Source organism: Hibiscus syriacus, unplaced genomic scaffold (genome assembly GCF_006381635.1).
Source record: "Hibiscus syriacus cultivar Baekdansim isolate YM2019G1 unplaced genomic scaffold, ASM638163v2 tig00000508_pilon, whole genome shotgun sequence".
Lineage (NCBI taxonomy): Eukaryota > Viridiplantae > Streptophyta > Magnoliopsida > Malvales > Malvaceae > Hibiscus > Hibiscus syriacus.
This window is the reverse complement of record NW_024061794.1, coordinates 29903-46778: the sequence shown is the minus strand read 5'-3', so window position 1 is coordinate 46778 and position 16876 is coordinate 29903. Positions and strand designations below refer to the sequence as shown.

General features: G+C 33.2%; 1 protein-coding gene across 1 annotated transcript; it reads right to left on the bottom strand.

Moving 5' to 3' along the window:
- Positions 1 to 14900: 14900 nt before the first annotated feature.
- Positions 14901 to 16203, bottom strand: LOC120207809 (flavanone 3-dioxygenase 3). Its single transcript, XM_039207239.1, has 3 exons — positions 15976 to 16203; positions 15647 to 15894; positions 14901 to 15526 (listed from the first exon to the last, which is right to left on the bottom strand). The coding sequence occupies exons 1-3, from the start codon at positions 16201 to 16203 to the stop codon at positions 14953 to 14955; spliced, it is 1050 nt and encodes a 349-aa protein (XP_039063170.1). The 3' UTR covers positions 14901 to 14952.
- Positions 16204 to 16876: the final 673 nt, after the last annotated feature.

The following is a 16876-nucleotide window of genomic DNA, read 5'->3' as shown; positions in this document are numbered from 1 at the left end:
GTCTAGAAGTTAAGTGCATCTTTATATGTGATTCATATGAATGCATGTTGTGTGATAAATTAGGTAACTATGAGCCATGTGACAATAGATTGTATGATTCTATGATCATAAGAGATAAGACATAAGACAAGAGATATGTGAAAGTAATATATGTGAATATATGTTTATATGAATACAAGAATTGATATATGAAATGTGATCATGTGATATAAAATACATGATAAGAGGATATGAGACTCTAGAAGAGTATTACATGATATATGATAAAGAGCTATGAGTTATATACATATGAGATATGAATATGAGAATGTGTGAATAATATAATTAATAATGCCCATGTTATGTGTTATAAGAGCTAGGGGTATAGTTAGCATGCCAAGAGTCGAGGGTTCTACGTGGTCCTTCGGGATATATGTGTTCTATGTGGTCCTTCAGGACATAGTGGTCCTTCAAGACAAATTCTACACGCCCCTAGTAGGAATTATACGAGATGTGGTGACATCATATGTGCACAACCTCTATGTACTCACATACCTTAAGTTCTCAGAAGTATACATGGGCTTTAAAGATAATAAATAATGTGCTATAATATTATGTGTGTTCTTTTGTGAAATGATATTTGTGTTATATGACATGTATAAATGATAAGTTCTGGATCCTATGATAATAGAAATGAGGATAATAATAATAAGTGCATATGTGTATTTGTGATATGAGATGATATGTGCTTGTGTATGATATGATAATAGTAATTATTCACGCATTGTTGTGTTTTAGAGTTTATATTATATGTTTATATCAAGTATATGCTCATATGATAAAAAAGAATTAATGATAATAAAATAAGTAATGATAAGCATATTAATGATGGTTTAAATATGTATATAAGTATGATGTGTATTACATGATGTGTATTACATGATATGTACATGCATTTGTTAGTTTACATTATGTATTTATATGCCTCACTAAGTCATCGACTTAGCATGTGAATGTTTCACACGTAGGTTTGGAAAATGAAAAGAGAAGCTAAAAGGAGCAAGACATGTCAGCATCTTCCTTACGAAGTTCATATCATAAAAGTAATGATTAATATGTATTTTTTTCTTTTAGATATAGTTGGCATATACAAGTAGATGGAGTTGTATATGCTCTGATATGTTTTGTAAAACTAATTGATCTTAATTAAAGTAAAGTATTCATTTTCTTAAATGATGAATTTAGGATTTTGTTGAATTATAAAGAAAAGTGTTTTGATAAGTCAACGTGACAACTTGGACTCGGATCTGGGTCGGATAAGGGTTGGGGTGTTACATTAACCATTAATTCTAACCATTCTCATCTTTCATAATTAATAGAATAAATCTCAATATTTTTGAATCATTTCAATATAGTCCCTATATCAATATTTGGGGCATTATAGTTTCCGAGTATCTCAGGATGGTTCAGTCTCATTTTTCAATTTTTTTGGGCTTGAGGATGTTGTGGTTTTGATTTCACTCCGATTTTGCTTCGATTTGTTATTGCTCGTTGTTGGCCAGAAATCTCGGGATGGTTCAGTCCCGATTTGCTTCGATTTTTTACGATTTTTCCTACTTCGGGTACCTAGAATCTTGGTCGATTGGTAACCTTGCTGTCGCGTGGCCTGCACGTGCCGTTGATTGGTGATCTTATGCATTTTCAGCAGTTGGCTCAAAAGGTCAGATCCAACGACTTTGGTTGATTGCGGCACTGATGCTTAAGGATGGAACCCTAACTCCTGCTGGGTCAAGAAAATGGGCTTGGGTCTTACTGGGCTTCCACCAAGCTTGCATGGTCAGGCTACCCACTTGGACTCCGTTTTGAATCGGCTGGACTTGGACTTTGCCTTTGATTTGGACCTGAAATGATTAAATAAATAAATAATGTAATATATATATATAATATATAATTTAAATATGCTATAATATAATATATAATAAATATATATATATATATATAATATAATATATAGACTAATATATAATATAAATATACTATAATATATATAATAATATACTATATAAATATTATAATATATAATATAAACATAGGGTAAATTATATGTTTAGTCACTAAACTTTACTCTCTCTCCTATTTCACTCATTGTACTTTTAATTTTTTTTCAATTTTTCATTAAACTTTAGACATTGAACTTTTTTGGTCACTCCGCCGTTAACTTTCTAACAGCCGGATGACATGAAATAAGTTAATATTAAATAAGCCACATCATATTATCTTAAATAGAATTATTAATATTAAATGCTAAGTATGATTAAAAATAGAAATATATAAATTAGAATTACTAAACCCTAATCCCAAATCTTAACCCAATTCCAACCCCCAAATTATCACCGACCATTCAAAATGAAAGCCACCAGCCACATTTGCCGGCCATCATGAGAATCCAACAATGATAATAGTCCATGAAACTATATTCTTTACAGGCATTCTTCAACTCAATTTTTTTCGTAAAATGTAATCAAAGAACTTCCCACATAAACGATTCTAAAAAAATCAGTTTTACACCTAAGACGTGATAACACAACTTATACCAATTGACAGCACAACTAGATTAAAAGTTGAATCCCCTTTATTTGCAACAGAAGCATCAAGAATTCCATTGAAGAAAATTAAGAGATTTTTCATCACTAACCATTCGAAATGAACAATGGATTTGCGTTTAAAAAGGTTAGATGAGAAATTTTTTGACTCATCGACCTCCGATGACGGTGGCCGGCAAAGGTCAGAACGACAACTAATATGGTGGTGATTCTAGATTAGTTTGGTGAGAGAGAGAAAAGAGAAGGAAGAAGAAGAATAAAAAAGAGATGAAAAAAATAAGATTTTATAGGAAATGAAAACGACGTAGTTTTGAATTAAATTTGGATTTATGATGAAATCTAAAACGATGTCGTTTTAGTGTAAGTTGTCATGTTATAACGCCGTTAGAAAGTTAACGGCGGAGTGACAAAAAAGTTCAATCTCTAAAGTTTAATGAGCAAATTGAAAAAATTGAAAGTATGGTGAGTGAAATAGGAGAGAGAATAAAATTCAATGAGTAAGCATGTAATTTGCCCTATAAACATAATATATAATACTATATACTATATAAATATTATAATATATATGCTATATAAAACCATACTATATAATATATGCTATATGAAATAAATATAATATAGTATAATACTATATTGTATAGAAAGGAACATGGACGAAAATAATAGTCTACAATAAGTTTTCAATTTATCCCTCGTTTCTTATATTTATATCGAAACTCAAACTTTCTCACCACTTGCTTCACTCACTCCGTCCCTAGGAATTAATACCTCCGGGGATGACAGCAATGTCTCCGAGGACGACGTCCTGATTAGAAAAGGAGAACAGAAGAAAAGAAAAGAGCCAAGATGATTGAACTAACAGGAACTAAGCTCTTATGATACTTGTCTTCAACTATATGACAATTATAATAAAGGTAAAATCAGGAATTTAAATTATAATTACGATCACGTTTACAGTTATGTTAGATCCTGTTTTATAGTTACTATTCATCAATATTTTGTGAATTCAGAAAAGAGTTGCAGAACAACAAGGTTTTTACTTTCAGAACTTAGCATATATATACAGCTGAAATCTACTTACTGTATCAAGAATTCAGTCATTTACTTTTACTAAGAATTCGAGATTTTGCTTACAGTTCTTTAGAGACACAGCGAAATTGTCATTTCGTTTGTTAAGCCCAGCAATGAGATGATAATGGAGATAAGATGGACTCAGACGAGAAAAATGGTGGGTCCTTTAGCGAAAGGATACGAATGGCACAGCACCCATCATGCAAAGAATGCACCTCCGATGAACATGTTCCATTGCACCATACCATGGCGAAAGGAAACAAGGTTTGAGGGACCATGAGGGCTGACAACACCAAGGATCGTTCCGAATTTGATCCTTGGAACTCGAGATGAACAGAAAGAGCCAAGAAGCCTAGGGATGATGTCCGGCGCAAGCTAGGGTTTCAAAAAAGTGTTAGCCGAAGAAAAATATAGTATTATAAAAAAAATAAAAAATAGAAAATTTATCCTTAAAATAAAAAAACTCATAATTAAAATCATTTGATTAATATGTCATGTCATTAAACTAACAAACTAATGGCATTCAATGTTCCGATCATCAAAACTTAATGAAACGATAATGTAAATGACTAAAACTTAATTTTTGTAAATTTAGTGAACAAAAGGTATACAAATACGAAATGTAAGTGAATATTACGATAGTTTAGTCTTTTTATTTATATATTTTGGGTTAAAATCAAAATACATTCACAAATAATTACTTGGACTGTAAATTGATCCAAAATTCTTGGTTACTGAAACTATGGAGGCTTAATTAAAAAATACTATGCAAGTTATATCTCTTATTAATTTTAGGTGTCTATATTTTTTTGGTCAATGTAGGTGTCCAAGAACATACAGATGAATTAATATTAGGACCTAAGGAGAAGAACTTTGAAAATTTTAAATAAGAACGAACTTATAAAAGTCTAAAAGCAAAAAAAAAATTAAAAAAAAATGCATAGACAAATCTAGAATATATATTAATTTTAAATTTTTAGGGAGGGCGACAGTGTGCTATCCCAGCACATTCCTGATGCCTATCATTTTTTCGTTATTATTTTAAGTATTTGATTCGTCACAAACATTTATAAATATCCATTTGTATACCATAAGTCAAGTCAAATCCAGAAACCCAATATATATCAAATCCATAAAATTCTTTCTATATTTAATATAATTGCAATAATATCCCTTTATCTATATATTTTAATTAGATCTTTATTCCACCTAATAAAAATAATATATATATATATATATATATATATATTTATTTATTTATTTGTGTTGAGTCATATTAAATGAAACCTCCCTAAACTCAAATCAAGTCAGGTGCACGTGGAAAGTGTAATTTTTAAATGTAAAAAATAATCCGACCCATAATTATCTCTAGAGTAAATTACGTATTTAGTAATTAAATTATCAATTTTGGTCTATTTTAATATCTAAACCTTTAATTTTTTTTTTCAAAATCACACCTAACGTTTAGTTTTTGTTTCATTTTAGTACTTCGTAATTAAAAACTTAGCGAAATTGTTACAACTCAACCCTTTTTTATGGGTAAATTACATCATTATAAGGGTGTTCATTTTTCACTTTTAACTGAATTAACCGACCGAATTGAATTAGTTCAGTTAATTCAATCGACCACCAAATTAGTTCGATCAGAGAACGGTTAATATTTTTTCCAATTTTTGGTTAACGGCTAATTCAATTTGAAATTGGTTAATTAACCGAATTAAATGACATTATTAAATGTTAAATATATATTATATATATTAAATACATATTTTAAGCTCAAACTAATTAAGAATTAGAGTAAGACTCAATTATTTTTGAACCACACTAGACTTATTAAATTATCAATACCTAATTAAATTTTAACCAAATAAAAAATACTTTTATTATATTCAAATTAATGTAATTAAAAAATTATTAAAAAATCAATAATCTATCAAATATTCAAACTTTATTTGGTTCGATTAATATTTAAAAAACTTCGGTTTAATTAACGGTTAAAAAAACTTTGGTTAATTCGGTTCATGAAAATTCGGTTCGGTCAGTGGACGAATTAACTATTGGAACACTCCTACATCATTCACCACAACTATCTTCTCACTCCTATTTTGATCATTAAATTTTAATTTTTTAAATTTAATTACTTCACTTTTAATTTTTTTTTTATTTTAGTTATGTATTAATAAAATAAAAAATAGCATGTCAAAAAATATTATTAATAAGATATATTAAAGTGATTAAAATATGAGCAATTTGAAAGTTGAGTTCTTAAATTAATTTTTTTAAAACTTTAATGACAATAATAAAAATAATAATATAATTAAGAGATGAATGATGTAATTTACCTATAAAATGTCACATGTAAAAATTTCGTTGAATTTTAAAAAATTAAAAATTTAAATACTAAAACATATAAAAAATGATAGTTTAAGTAATATATACTTAAACTACCCTTTTCTCGAAATACACGACAAGTCAAATCAAATCCATGAAAATGGTAAAACTCACGACATAATGGATTCAAAAAAAATATTTTACGAGATGATGCACTGGGCAGATTAATTGCTCGAATGGGGTAAATTCTACAGTGGCAACATAGGTCGCCATGCACGCCCGGCGTCCTATAAGGTCGCCATGCACGCCCGACGTCCATCATTATTTGCCCTGGTTCTTTGCCCGCTGTTGCTCACTGATGCTGCTTTGGTGCCCGCTGTTGCTCGCTGATGCTGCTTTGGTGCTATGCATGGGCCATGCACGAGGCATGGGATAGGTCGCGCTGCGCTTTGTTCACGTGGTCTGATCTCGGCAAACCTCTGCATGGGCCATGCACCAAGGATGACCAAGGATCGGTTCATGCATGGGGCACTCGGGGCGACCAAGGATCGGTTCTAGGTTGCCGGCGACATGGTAGGTCGCCATGGAGTCCCGACGACATGGTAGGTCGCCATGGAGTCCCGACGACATGGTAGGTGGTAGGGTAGGTGGTAGGTCGCCATGGAGTCTCCATAGCTGGGAGATTCCTGCATCGCGACCAAGCTTTAACTGTATCACTCATGCATGCAACGACCAAGCTTTAACTGTATCACTCATGCATGCGTTGCATCCATAGCTAGCTGGGAGATTCCTGCATCCGTAGCTGCATGCGTTGCATCCATAGCTGTATGATTGCAGCGTTAATTTAGCTGTTAAATACAACAAATATTGCTGTTCAATTGAAGACTTTCAATAGTCAAATTTTAATGACTCTGTACAACGATTTTTTGCTTTATATAAATGATATGGGGTTTAGGATAGAAGCAGAAGAACAACCAGGAGTATAAGCATAAGCACATATAAACTTTGCCGAGAGAAGGAAAAGGAAGAAGAAGAAAATAAGATAAAGGATCAAACATAGTTTGTGAGGTAATTTTTTATTGTTTAATTTAGTTTATTATATGAAATTATTAGTTTGTTAGTTTAGGGTTTAGGGTAAAACTAAAATCTAGTTAATTAGTTTGCTAGTATAAATTATTAGTTGGTTAGTTTAAGTTATATATTATATTATATATAAAAAATTAGTTAATTAGTTAATTAGTTTAAGTTATTAAATATAAAAAAATATTAATTAATTTGTTAGTGTCTTTAAACATATATTAGATTGTTCATTGAAGTTGAAATTATATTATAAAAAAATTAATTAGTGCTTAATTAGTGTGTTATTTTAACTAAATTATATTATAATAAAGAAATAGTTTATTAGTTTAAGTTATATTATAATATATTAGATTATATAAAATTAATTTGTGGGAGCTATTGCTGTTTAAATAAATTAAACGGTTTACACATACAGGGCATTATTCCACAACATTTGCCCATGTTGAAATTGATTCGAATAAAGAAACAAAGAAGGAAAAGAAAGGAAAGGAGGAAGGCATAAATACGTGAGTAATTTATTATTTTTTGTTGTCTATTTTTTGTTGTTGTGTATGTGTAAATTAGTTAGATAGTAAGTTTATATTAGATTATATAAACTAATTTGTGCGAGATAATTTTTGTTTAAAAAAAATATTGTTTTTAAAAATATTTAGTGTTGTTTAAAAAAAATATTTTGTTTTATTTATATTGTATGTGTAAATTAGTAAGGAGTAAAAATTAATTGAATGAAATAATCCGGCCAACGCATTATTATGATATTTTGCCTAACAAATTTGTTTGATATTTTTAAAAAATAAAAAAAATTATCAAACTAATCATGATTATTAGTAATAATAACTAAATAATTAGTATCAAATCTAAATCATTAAATATTTATAATAAATAATTATTAGTAATCATGACTAAATCATATTATTAAATCATTAAATATCAAATCATTAGATTAATAATAATTATTAAATCATTATTAATAATATTAGTAATTAATCAATTAATCAAGTTAAATAACAAATTTTATTTGATCATTAATATAATATAATAGTATATTATATTATATTTAATGATTTAATGTTTTATGAAATTATCTTATCTAATATTTTAATCTAAATTAATTTATTTTTTTATTTGTAGAGAAAATGAGCAACAACTTTTTCATGATTGTCCATTATAATGGACAGATTATGGAAAATGAGGTCGGAGTAGCTTTTCAGTCTGAAAAACCAATAAATATAATGTTCAAAAAAGACATCACATTTATAGAAATGAAGCATAAGATAGAAAGAAAAATTCGAGCTGCAGTTGATGGTTTGAGGTATAGGTTTATGATATGCCCTAATCCAGTCAGATATGCTGCAGTTCCACTTGAAGAAGATGATGATATTGGAACCATGGTTGGATTACATGAGTCAACCAATATAGCAGTTATTGAGTTATTTGTTGATGTGCGTAACATATGTGATGTTCCTGGGTCATCAAGAGGTGTGGCTCAAAATCCATCTGAAATGGCTTTATATAGTCAGTTTGAGGAGCCGACGTACAGGTTCCCGAACAGTTTTATGGCACTATTGGAAAGTGTAAATGAAGTCGGGGGGACATCTGCAACAGCAGAGTATGAGACGAGAAACATATCGAAATTGGTTGTTAATATTGACGCTGAAAATCGATGGGGAGAAATTCACGATGATTCAAGCGAAGATGAAGAAACCGAAGAACCCGTTTTGGGCGACGACGAAAATATTTTTGGTGGAGGTGCAATTGATGAAGTTCCGGCACCGTATGAAGCTACTCCTCACATGTACGAGATAGACTATGATGCAATGAGGGCACCTGAATTCCCAGACATGCCACATTTACCTCCGTACCAAATGACTGAATCATTCGATAATTCTGGTGAATTTTCAGTTGGGGTGCAATTCAGAGGAAAAAATGAAGCTACGCTGGCGATTAAAGAGTACTGCATCAAATGCCATGTTGATGTCCATGTTGCAGAGTCCAACCAGAAAACCCTATACGCAAAGTGTGTAAAATATGGCCCAGAGTGCAAGTGGAAGATCAGAGTGTCGAAAAATCAAAGGCACGATGTTTGGGTCATCACGAGGTACAATGGTTCACACACATGTTTGCGAAACTCCATCGAACAAGACCACCGACTATTGGACTCCGATGTAATATGTGAATACGTGAAGGCGATGGTTGAAAAGGATCCAAGGATATCTTGTTCAGTGTTAGCTGCATCTATTCGAAGCCAATTTGGATATCAAGTAAAATATGGCAAGGTGTGGAATGCAAAAATGAAGGCAATGAAGTTGACGTATGGAGATTGGGATACATCGTACAATGAGCTACCACATTTGCTACAAGCAATGAAGCGATTTATCCCAGGAACTATAGTGAAGTCTCAAACCATGCCCGCATATGACGAAGAAGGTCAACTTCTGCCAGGGAAGAAAATATTTCATAAACTATTTTGGGCATTCAAGGCATGTATTGAAGGATTTCCATTTTGCAAACGTATGATCCAAGTAGATGGTACGTGGTTGTATGGTCAATATAGGCATGTACTTTTGATGGCAGTTGCTCAAGATGGTGAGCGAAATATCTTCCCAATTGCATTCGCCATTGTTGAGGGAGAGACAACAGAGGCTTGGGATTTTTTTCTGACCAATCTACGTCAATATGTCGTTCGTGAAGATGGAGTTTGCTTGATATCCGATAGAGGAACGGGTATTTTGGCGGCAATTGAACGACCAGGAAGTCGTTGGATACCTCCGTATGCATATCCGACATTTTGTATCCGTCATATTGGCAAGAATAGTATCGACCAGTTTCATAACGCACATATTCGTAGCGAGATAGTCAGCATGGGTAAGTTTTATTTTCAATATTTGTGTATTTTTTACGTGGTATTTTAATTGTGGTTTAACACAATATATTATGGAACAGGATACGAACTACGTCGACCAAATTTTGACAAGAGATTGGAGAATTTGAAGGTATTTTACGATGATCAGCGTGTTTGGAAGTGGGCTTCAAAAATACCGCGGGAAAAATGGTCACAAGCATACGATGAAGGTCGGAGATACGGACATATGACCACAAACCTTGTTGAGGCCATTAATTCGGTACTAAAAGGTACACGCCATCTCCCAATAGCGAGTGTGGTGAAAGAGACGTACTTTAGACTAGGTAAAGTTTGGTCGGACAAAGGCAAGGTAATTGAGAGTCTCATAAATAGAGGTAAAACTTGGGCTCCTACAGTGGTGGAATCAATGGAAGCAAAAGAACGATTGGCAACATCAATGGTTGTTCATAATTTCGACCGAGTTGGTCATACTTTTGTCGTGTAGTGCATACGTCGTAACGTCGGAGGAGAAGACCAAACATTTAGAGTTGATTTACGACACAAATGGTGTGATTGTGGTCGTTTTCAGGCATGGAAATATCCATGTGCTCATGCAGTCGCTGCATGTATGTATGCTGGTGTAAGCGCATACACTTATGTTGATGAATGCTTCCACCTACGTAGGATATTAAATGTCTACAGCTATGTGTTCAGACAGATCCCGAATGAATCATATTGGCCTAAAAAGGATCATGATGAATGGCTACCAAATCCAATGCTTCGCAGAAGTCCAAAGGGTCGACCTGAGTCCACTCGAATTCATACCAGTATGGATTTTCATGCTAAAGAGAGAGGTCAAGCAAAGAGATGCGGATTATGTAGGGGTGAAGGCCATTCAAAAAACAATTGTCCTAATTTACCAAGATATAGGCCTCATCATTAGTAATCATATATGTATTTCTATGTATTTATTAATCATTATAAAAATGATTTAATAATGATTTAAATATTTAATGATTTGATGATTTAGTAATGATTTGATAATAATCATTATAGTAATGATTTGATAATAATCATTATAATAATGATTTAGTAATAATCATTATAAAAATGATTTAATAATGATTTAAATATTTAATGATTTGATGATTTAGTAATGATTTGATAATAATCATTATAATAATGATTTTATAATAATTATTTAGTTATTATTTAGTAATTATTTATAATAATGATTTAATACTAATGATTTAATAATTATTACTAATAATTATAGAATACTAACAAATGAGTGTACAAGTGTGGATTACTGAGTTTAAATTTATACATAGTCGAATTTATTAATGATTTTTAAATATTTAATTTGATACTAATGATTTACTAATTATTATTAATAAGGATTTATTGTTAATATTTAATTATTTGATACTAATGATTTAAAATAGTTGATTTACTAAATATTTAATTATTTGATACTAGTAATGATTTGATACTAAAAATCATTGTTAAGGTTAAAAAAAGTAGTCTAATTTCAATAAATAATTTGTAATAAATAGCAAACGAGTTTACAATTGTTGTCGATGTCGGGGTGTTGTTGAATGATAATGTCGGGGCGGACGTCTGATACGTTGTGGCCGTTGTGGCTCAGGAGTATTGTACCCATCCCCCTCATTCATTGGGGGTATTTGAACTGTCATGTGTTCAAAGTCATACGTCGACGAAAACGTAGGAGAATAGATGGGTGCCTCAGGCTGCACAAACTCTGGTATGTATGCCGGGCCAGTAGAATCATCAACTGCGTGATGCAACGATTGTGGTGCGCTATTATCCACATCGGTCATTTCCGCTTCAGTTTGTAGAGATGAACTCCCACTCCCACTCGGTAGAGAGTATTCAGCTTTACCAAATCTTTTCTTAAACCTCAAAAATTGTCGCCTCTCTACTATTGTTGTGAGGAACGGCTTTCCATTATCCAAAAAATAAGCAAGGTAAGCCGAAGTCTCAAAATTAAAGTCGTCATCTTGAATGGCGTCAAGAGTTGGCATGAATGAAGCCCTATTGTTCCAAGCATTAATGTAGGTTGCATGCTTCTCAACCCAATTAACGCTTTCTTTACGACGACCATCAAATCTGTGCAGGTCGTCATGCGTCTCAACCCAATTCACTGGACGACGACCATCTAAGTTTTGGAGGAGGTCATGATCCCATGGACTCCGCGGAATAGGTTGGTGGAAGTGGAATTGCCGCAGCACTCTATCCCCAAATTGGATCTCAACAAAAGCAAAATTGATCAATGGTGTAACAGCACACCAATATTGAAACCCATCTAAAATATCGTGCGGTATCAACGCAAATAATTCTTCATTCATGTATGGTCTCCAATTAAACTGTAAAATTACAAAAACAATAAAATTTATTTAAATCAGATAATATAGTTAATTTAAATAATAATTAAAAAATACAAATTATGCATACCTCCTTTTTGGCCTTAATGTCGATCTTCAACCTGAACTCTTTAATGTTGTTGTGCACCAACCCTGTGCCTTCAATTTTATGCCTCCATCTGTATATCAATCAAAACAAAAATAGAGACATTTTGTTCAATAATTTTAATCAAAATAAATATTTTTTAATTAATATTTTATATTAAAATAGAGGATTCATATTACCTTCCGGCAAGTGGAAAGTCAACCGCAGTCCGACTAATCGGTGTCAAAAACGGAAGTCTATGCCAAGCCCATGATTGTAGCAGCAACAGACATCCACCGATTTCTACTGTATTATTATCATTCACGACTAATGACGCCTTGCACATCTCACGATACAAGAACGCCAATATCGCCGAACCCCAGCTATATTGCCTACAATTCTCAAAATTTGTTAAAAAAAGAAGATACTGAGTGTGAACATAACTACCGGATTTATCAGGCATCAAAATTCCCCCAATCAATTGTAATATATATGCTCGTGTTGCATATATAATTTCGTGCTCTGTACTATTTGATTGAAGTTGAAATTCATTCTTCAACCATGACAACCTCACCCGCCACCCTTTACACTCTGGTGGTACGGGCGCTTTCCCAAGAAACAAGTTGCAAAGTTGTTCCACCTTATTAAACTCATGTGACATTACCACCGGCATCCCATTAGTTTGGACCCCGAGTTGCATTGCCACATCCTCCAAAGTTATCGTGCATTCGCCACACGGCAAATGAAACGTGTGCGTTTCTGGTCTCCAACGTTCAATCAACGCACTGATCAAACCTGGGACCAACTTGTAATCTCGCACAAATGTGATATACCAAAATCCAACCTCTTGCAAATTTTCTTCTATTAGTGGGTGTGGCTTGGGCACTTTATGTAGTCGAAGACGAAGGACTCGCTGCTCGTCCTCCTACAATTAAATATTTCAAAAAAATTATCACAATCATAAAATAATATTCAAATATTTATTAATTATAATTCATTAAACAAATATTTTATTCACCATTATTCCCAAATGACTTGAAATATGTTCATTGTCAAGCCTCAACAGTGGAATTTGGTCAGCCATTGGAATGAATCTGTAAAAAAATTAAACAACAATATTTAAAAATCATTTAATATAATCTAATATAAACTAACTAACTAATTTACAACACTAAACTTTAATATAATAACTTATAATATAATAAACTAATAAACTAACAAACTAAACTTTTTAAAATATAAGTTAAACGTAAACACTAAACCCTTAAACAACTAATAAAATATTCTTCTATATAACTAAAACTAACTAATAAACTATTTTTTCATTATAATATACTACTAATAAACTTACTAACTAATTTTTTATATATAAATTCAACAAACAAATATAACTTAACTATTTAACTAACACAAACTAATTAAATAATTTTTTATATAACTAACTATTAACAAAACAAACTAATTAATTATTTTTTAACTATATAACTATCAAACATATACTAATTAATTAAATAATTTTTTAATTTATGTATACTATAACTTAAACTAACAATCATATAACCCTAAACTAACAAACTAATTAGCTGCTTTTTGTTTTACCCTAAACCCTAAACTAACAAATTAAACATTTATAATAATAAACTAATTTAAATATAAAAAAATTTACCTTATCTCCCTTTCTTCTTCTTACTTTCCTTTCTCCCTTTCTTTCTTTCCTTTCTCCCTTTCTTTCTTTCTCGGCTGCAATCTCTTCTAACTTTCTTCTGCAATCTCTTCTCCCTTTCTTTCTTTCTTTTATAACCGGCTGCCTCAATTATTTCACCAACCGGCTGCCTCAATTATTTCACCAATAATTGTACAATTGCAGCTATGATATTTCACGCAGCAATGGTTCAATTATTGTACCAATTATTTCACATGCATTGGCTCAAATGGTTCACATGGTTTCATTGGGAGCTGTAGGCATGCAGCATGCAGCGGGGAGCACGTGAAGGAATCTATGTGGCTGTGCATGGATGATGGGAATGGCGCCGGGACTACATGGCGACCTACAAGGTCGCCGGGACTACATGGCGACCTACAAGGTCGCCTAGGCTGCATGGCGACCTCTCTATTCCTCGTATAGGACTGCATGGCGACCTCGCATGGCGACCTCTCCCCATTGGCTCGTATGGCTCGTATGTCACCCCGTATGTCACCCCCCGTATTCACCCCGTATGTCGCCTGGATTGCATGGCGTCCTACAAGATCGCCTGGATTGCATGGCGTCCTATGATCACTGTAGAATTCACCCCATTCCAAGAATTAATCTGGAATGTGCACTATATCGTGAAAAAAAAATTCGAGAACATTATCTCGTGAATTCACCCCCATGAAAATATATATATTAACTTTAAAATATTATTTATTACTCATAAGAAAAACAGAGGAACAGAGTTTACCCATCAGGGGAACTAAAGACGCATACATTAAGCTGAAGGAAAAGAAGCTATAACTTTTTCTCAGGAAACAAACAGATGTGTATCATCTCTATGATAATGTGATTAAACCCCAGAAAACCAAATAACCTCTGATCTTTCAAGCTCTAAGCGTGTCAATGAAACGCTTCCCATCTACAATATCATCACTTGCAAGGAAATCCAGGAAATCCCTGAAGCTACTTTCTCTATATCTCTGGGGATTTTGTTCATCCACAAGTTCTTCAGCTGCTTCCATTTTATCATCCATTCCCAAGCTATGTAAACTTGCAATGGAAATCCTAGTGCTTTCACTGTTCAATGTAGCCCTATGGACCGCACTCTTGTATATCCCATTACTCAGCACTTCGAAATGGTCACCTACATGGACCTGTAACGTCCTGCGAATCTCTGGGATGACAATCCAGTTGCCGCCGTCCTCGGTGTCCAAGAATTCGAGGCCAGTTGAGTTTTGGAGGATGATGGTTAAGCATGAGTAATCCGAATGTGGCGGCAATCCGAGCGCCGTGTTCGGTTCGGGGCACGGAGGGTAACAGTTTACTGCAACCACTTGCATTCCATGTTCAAGTTTTTGGCTTAGGTGATTTGGGCTTATTGCAAGGCTCTCTATCATTGTTCCCATCAGTTCCAAGGCTAGTTTCCTTACCTCTGCACAATATTTCCCCATCTTTTCTCTTAAGACATTAGGCAACATTAGGCATTATGAGTTCGAGATGACATAGTATAGTGTAGTGTTGGATCTCAGGATTTAGTCTTTATACTTTAATTTGACATAATTTGACCCCAAGTGTTACCTGTAGTGCGGCGGGTTATCAGGCCATGAATCGATCCAGGCGTCCAAGGGATGTGCATAATGCTTGAGGAAAATCCTCCAAAACTGGACCTTGTCAACCCCGTCTTTCAAGCTCGTCGAGTACCGTACAGGCTTATAAACATCGCTCGACTTGAACTTAAGCTTCTCTCTGGCCGGCAGATCGAAGAAACCCACCGCCGCCGCGAGCGCTTCGTCAAGAATCGATTGGCAAATACCATGGTTCACAACCTGATGCAAACATCAACATATATTCTTGTTTTGACACAACACTAAGAAAGAAAAAGAAAAGACAAGATGCATTGCACTCACTTGAAAGAACCCCCCGCGGCGACAAGCCTCACCTAGCTCCTTGATGGCGACGGAGCGTTCCTCGCCATTCCGTCTCAGTCGAGACATATCGACAGTCGTAACTCGAGCTCCGTCGAGGTCCGAGCTCGATGTTTTCGAAGGCGAAACAACATAACATTCCGGAACATGATCAAAACCCAGCTCTTGCGCAGTGTTCCCAGTTGTAAATGATCCCTCAACCCCCGACATTCTGTTTGGATTCCAAGAAAACTCAAGAAAAAGAAGAAAACATGGTGTGTATGCTAAAGCCATTGGAATTTATACAGGGGGAGATTCAGGTAATCTATGACGGTTAAGGATTGTACCAGAGAACGTGAATCATAATCCATAAATGCTTTGAACGAAGATGATTGAAGAACAGAACATTCCAAAAGAAAAGTTTATGGTATTAATTGAAGGCACTTCAGGATATAAACTGTGGGTGATGATGGTAATGTTTTTGACCTCCATGTTTATCCAGGTTAAATGAGAAGCTAGAAGACAACAAGGCACATTACCGCTAAATGTTGACAATTGCTGGCTTCTGGTTGAATGTTTTTGCCCGAAAGACCGCGTTCGGTTTGCATTGAAACTGTTCCCTTCACCTACGCCCTATATGACGATTTCAAGTGCTTTTTGGAGTGCTTTATTAGTAATAAAAATGCCAATATATATATATATATACATGTATATTTAAATAATTCAATATATATTTGTCAAACATTACATATGTGATACTTATATTTATTATATATATAAATTAATGTCGTCAAATATATCTATATATATTAAAATTATTTTATGGTGTATATTTTTATATATGTATTTTTATAAGATAATATATATTCGAAATATTCTCAATCATTTGAAGATAAACAATAAA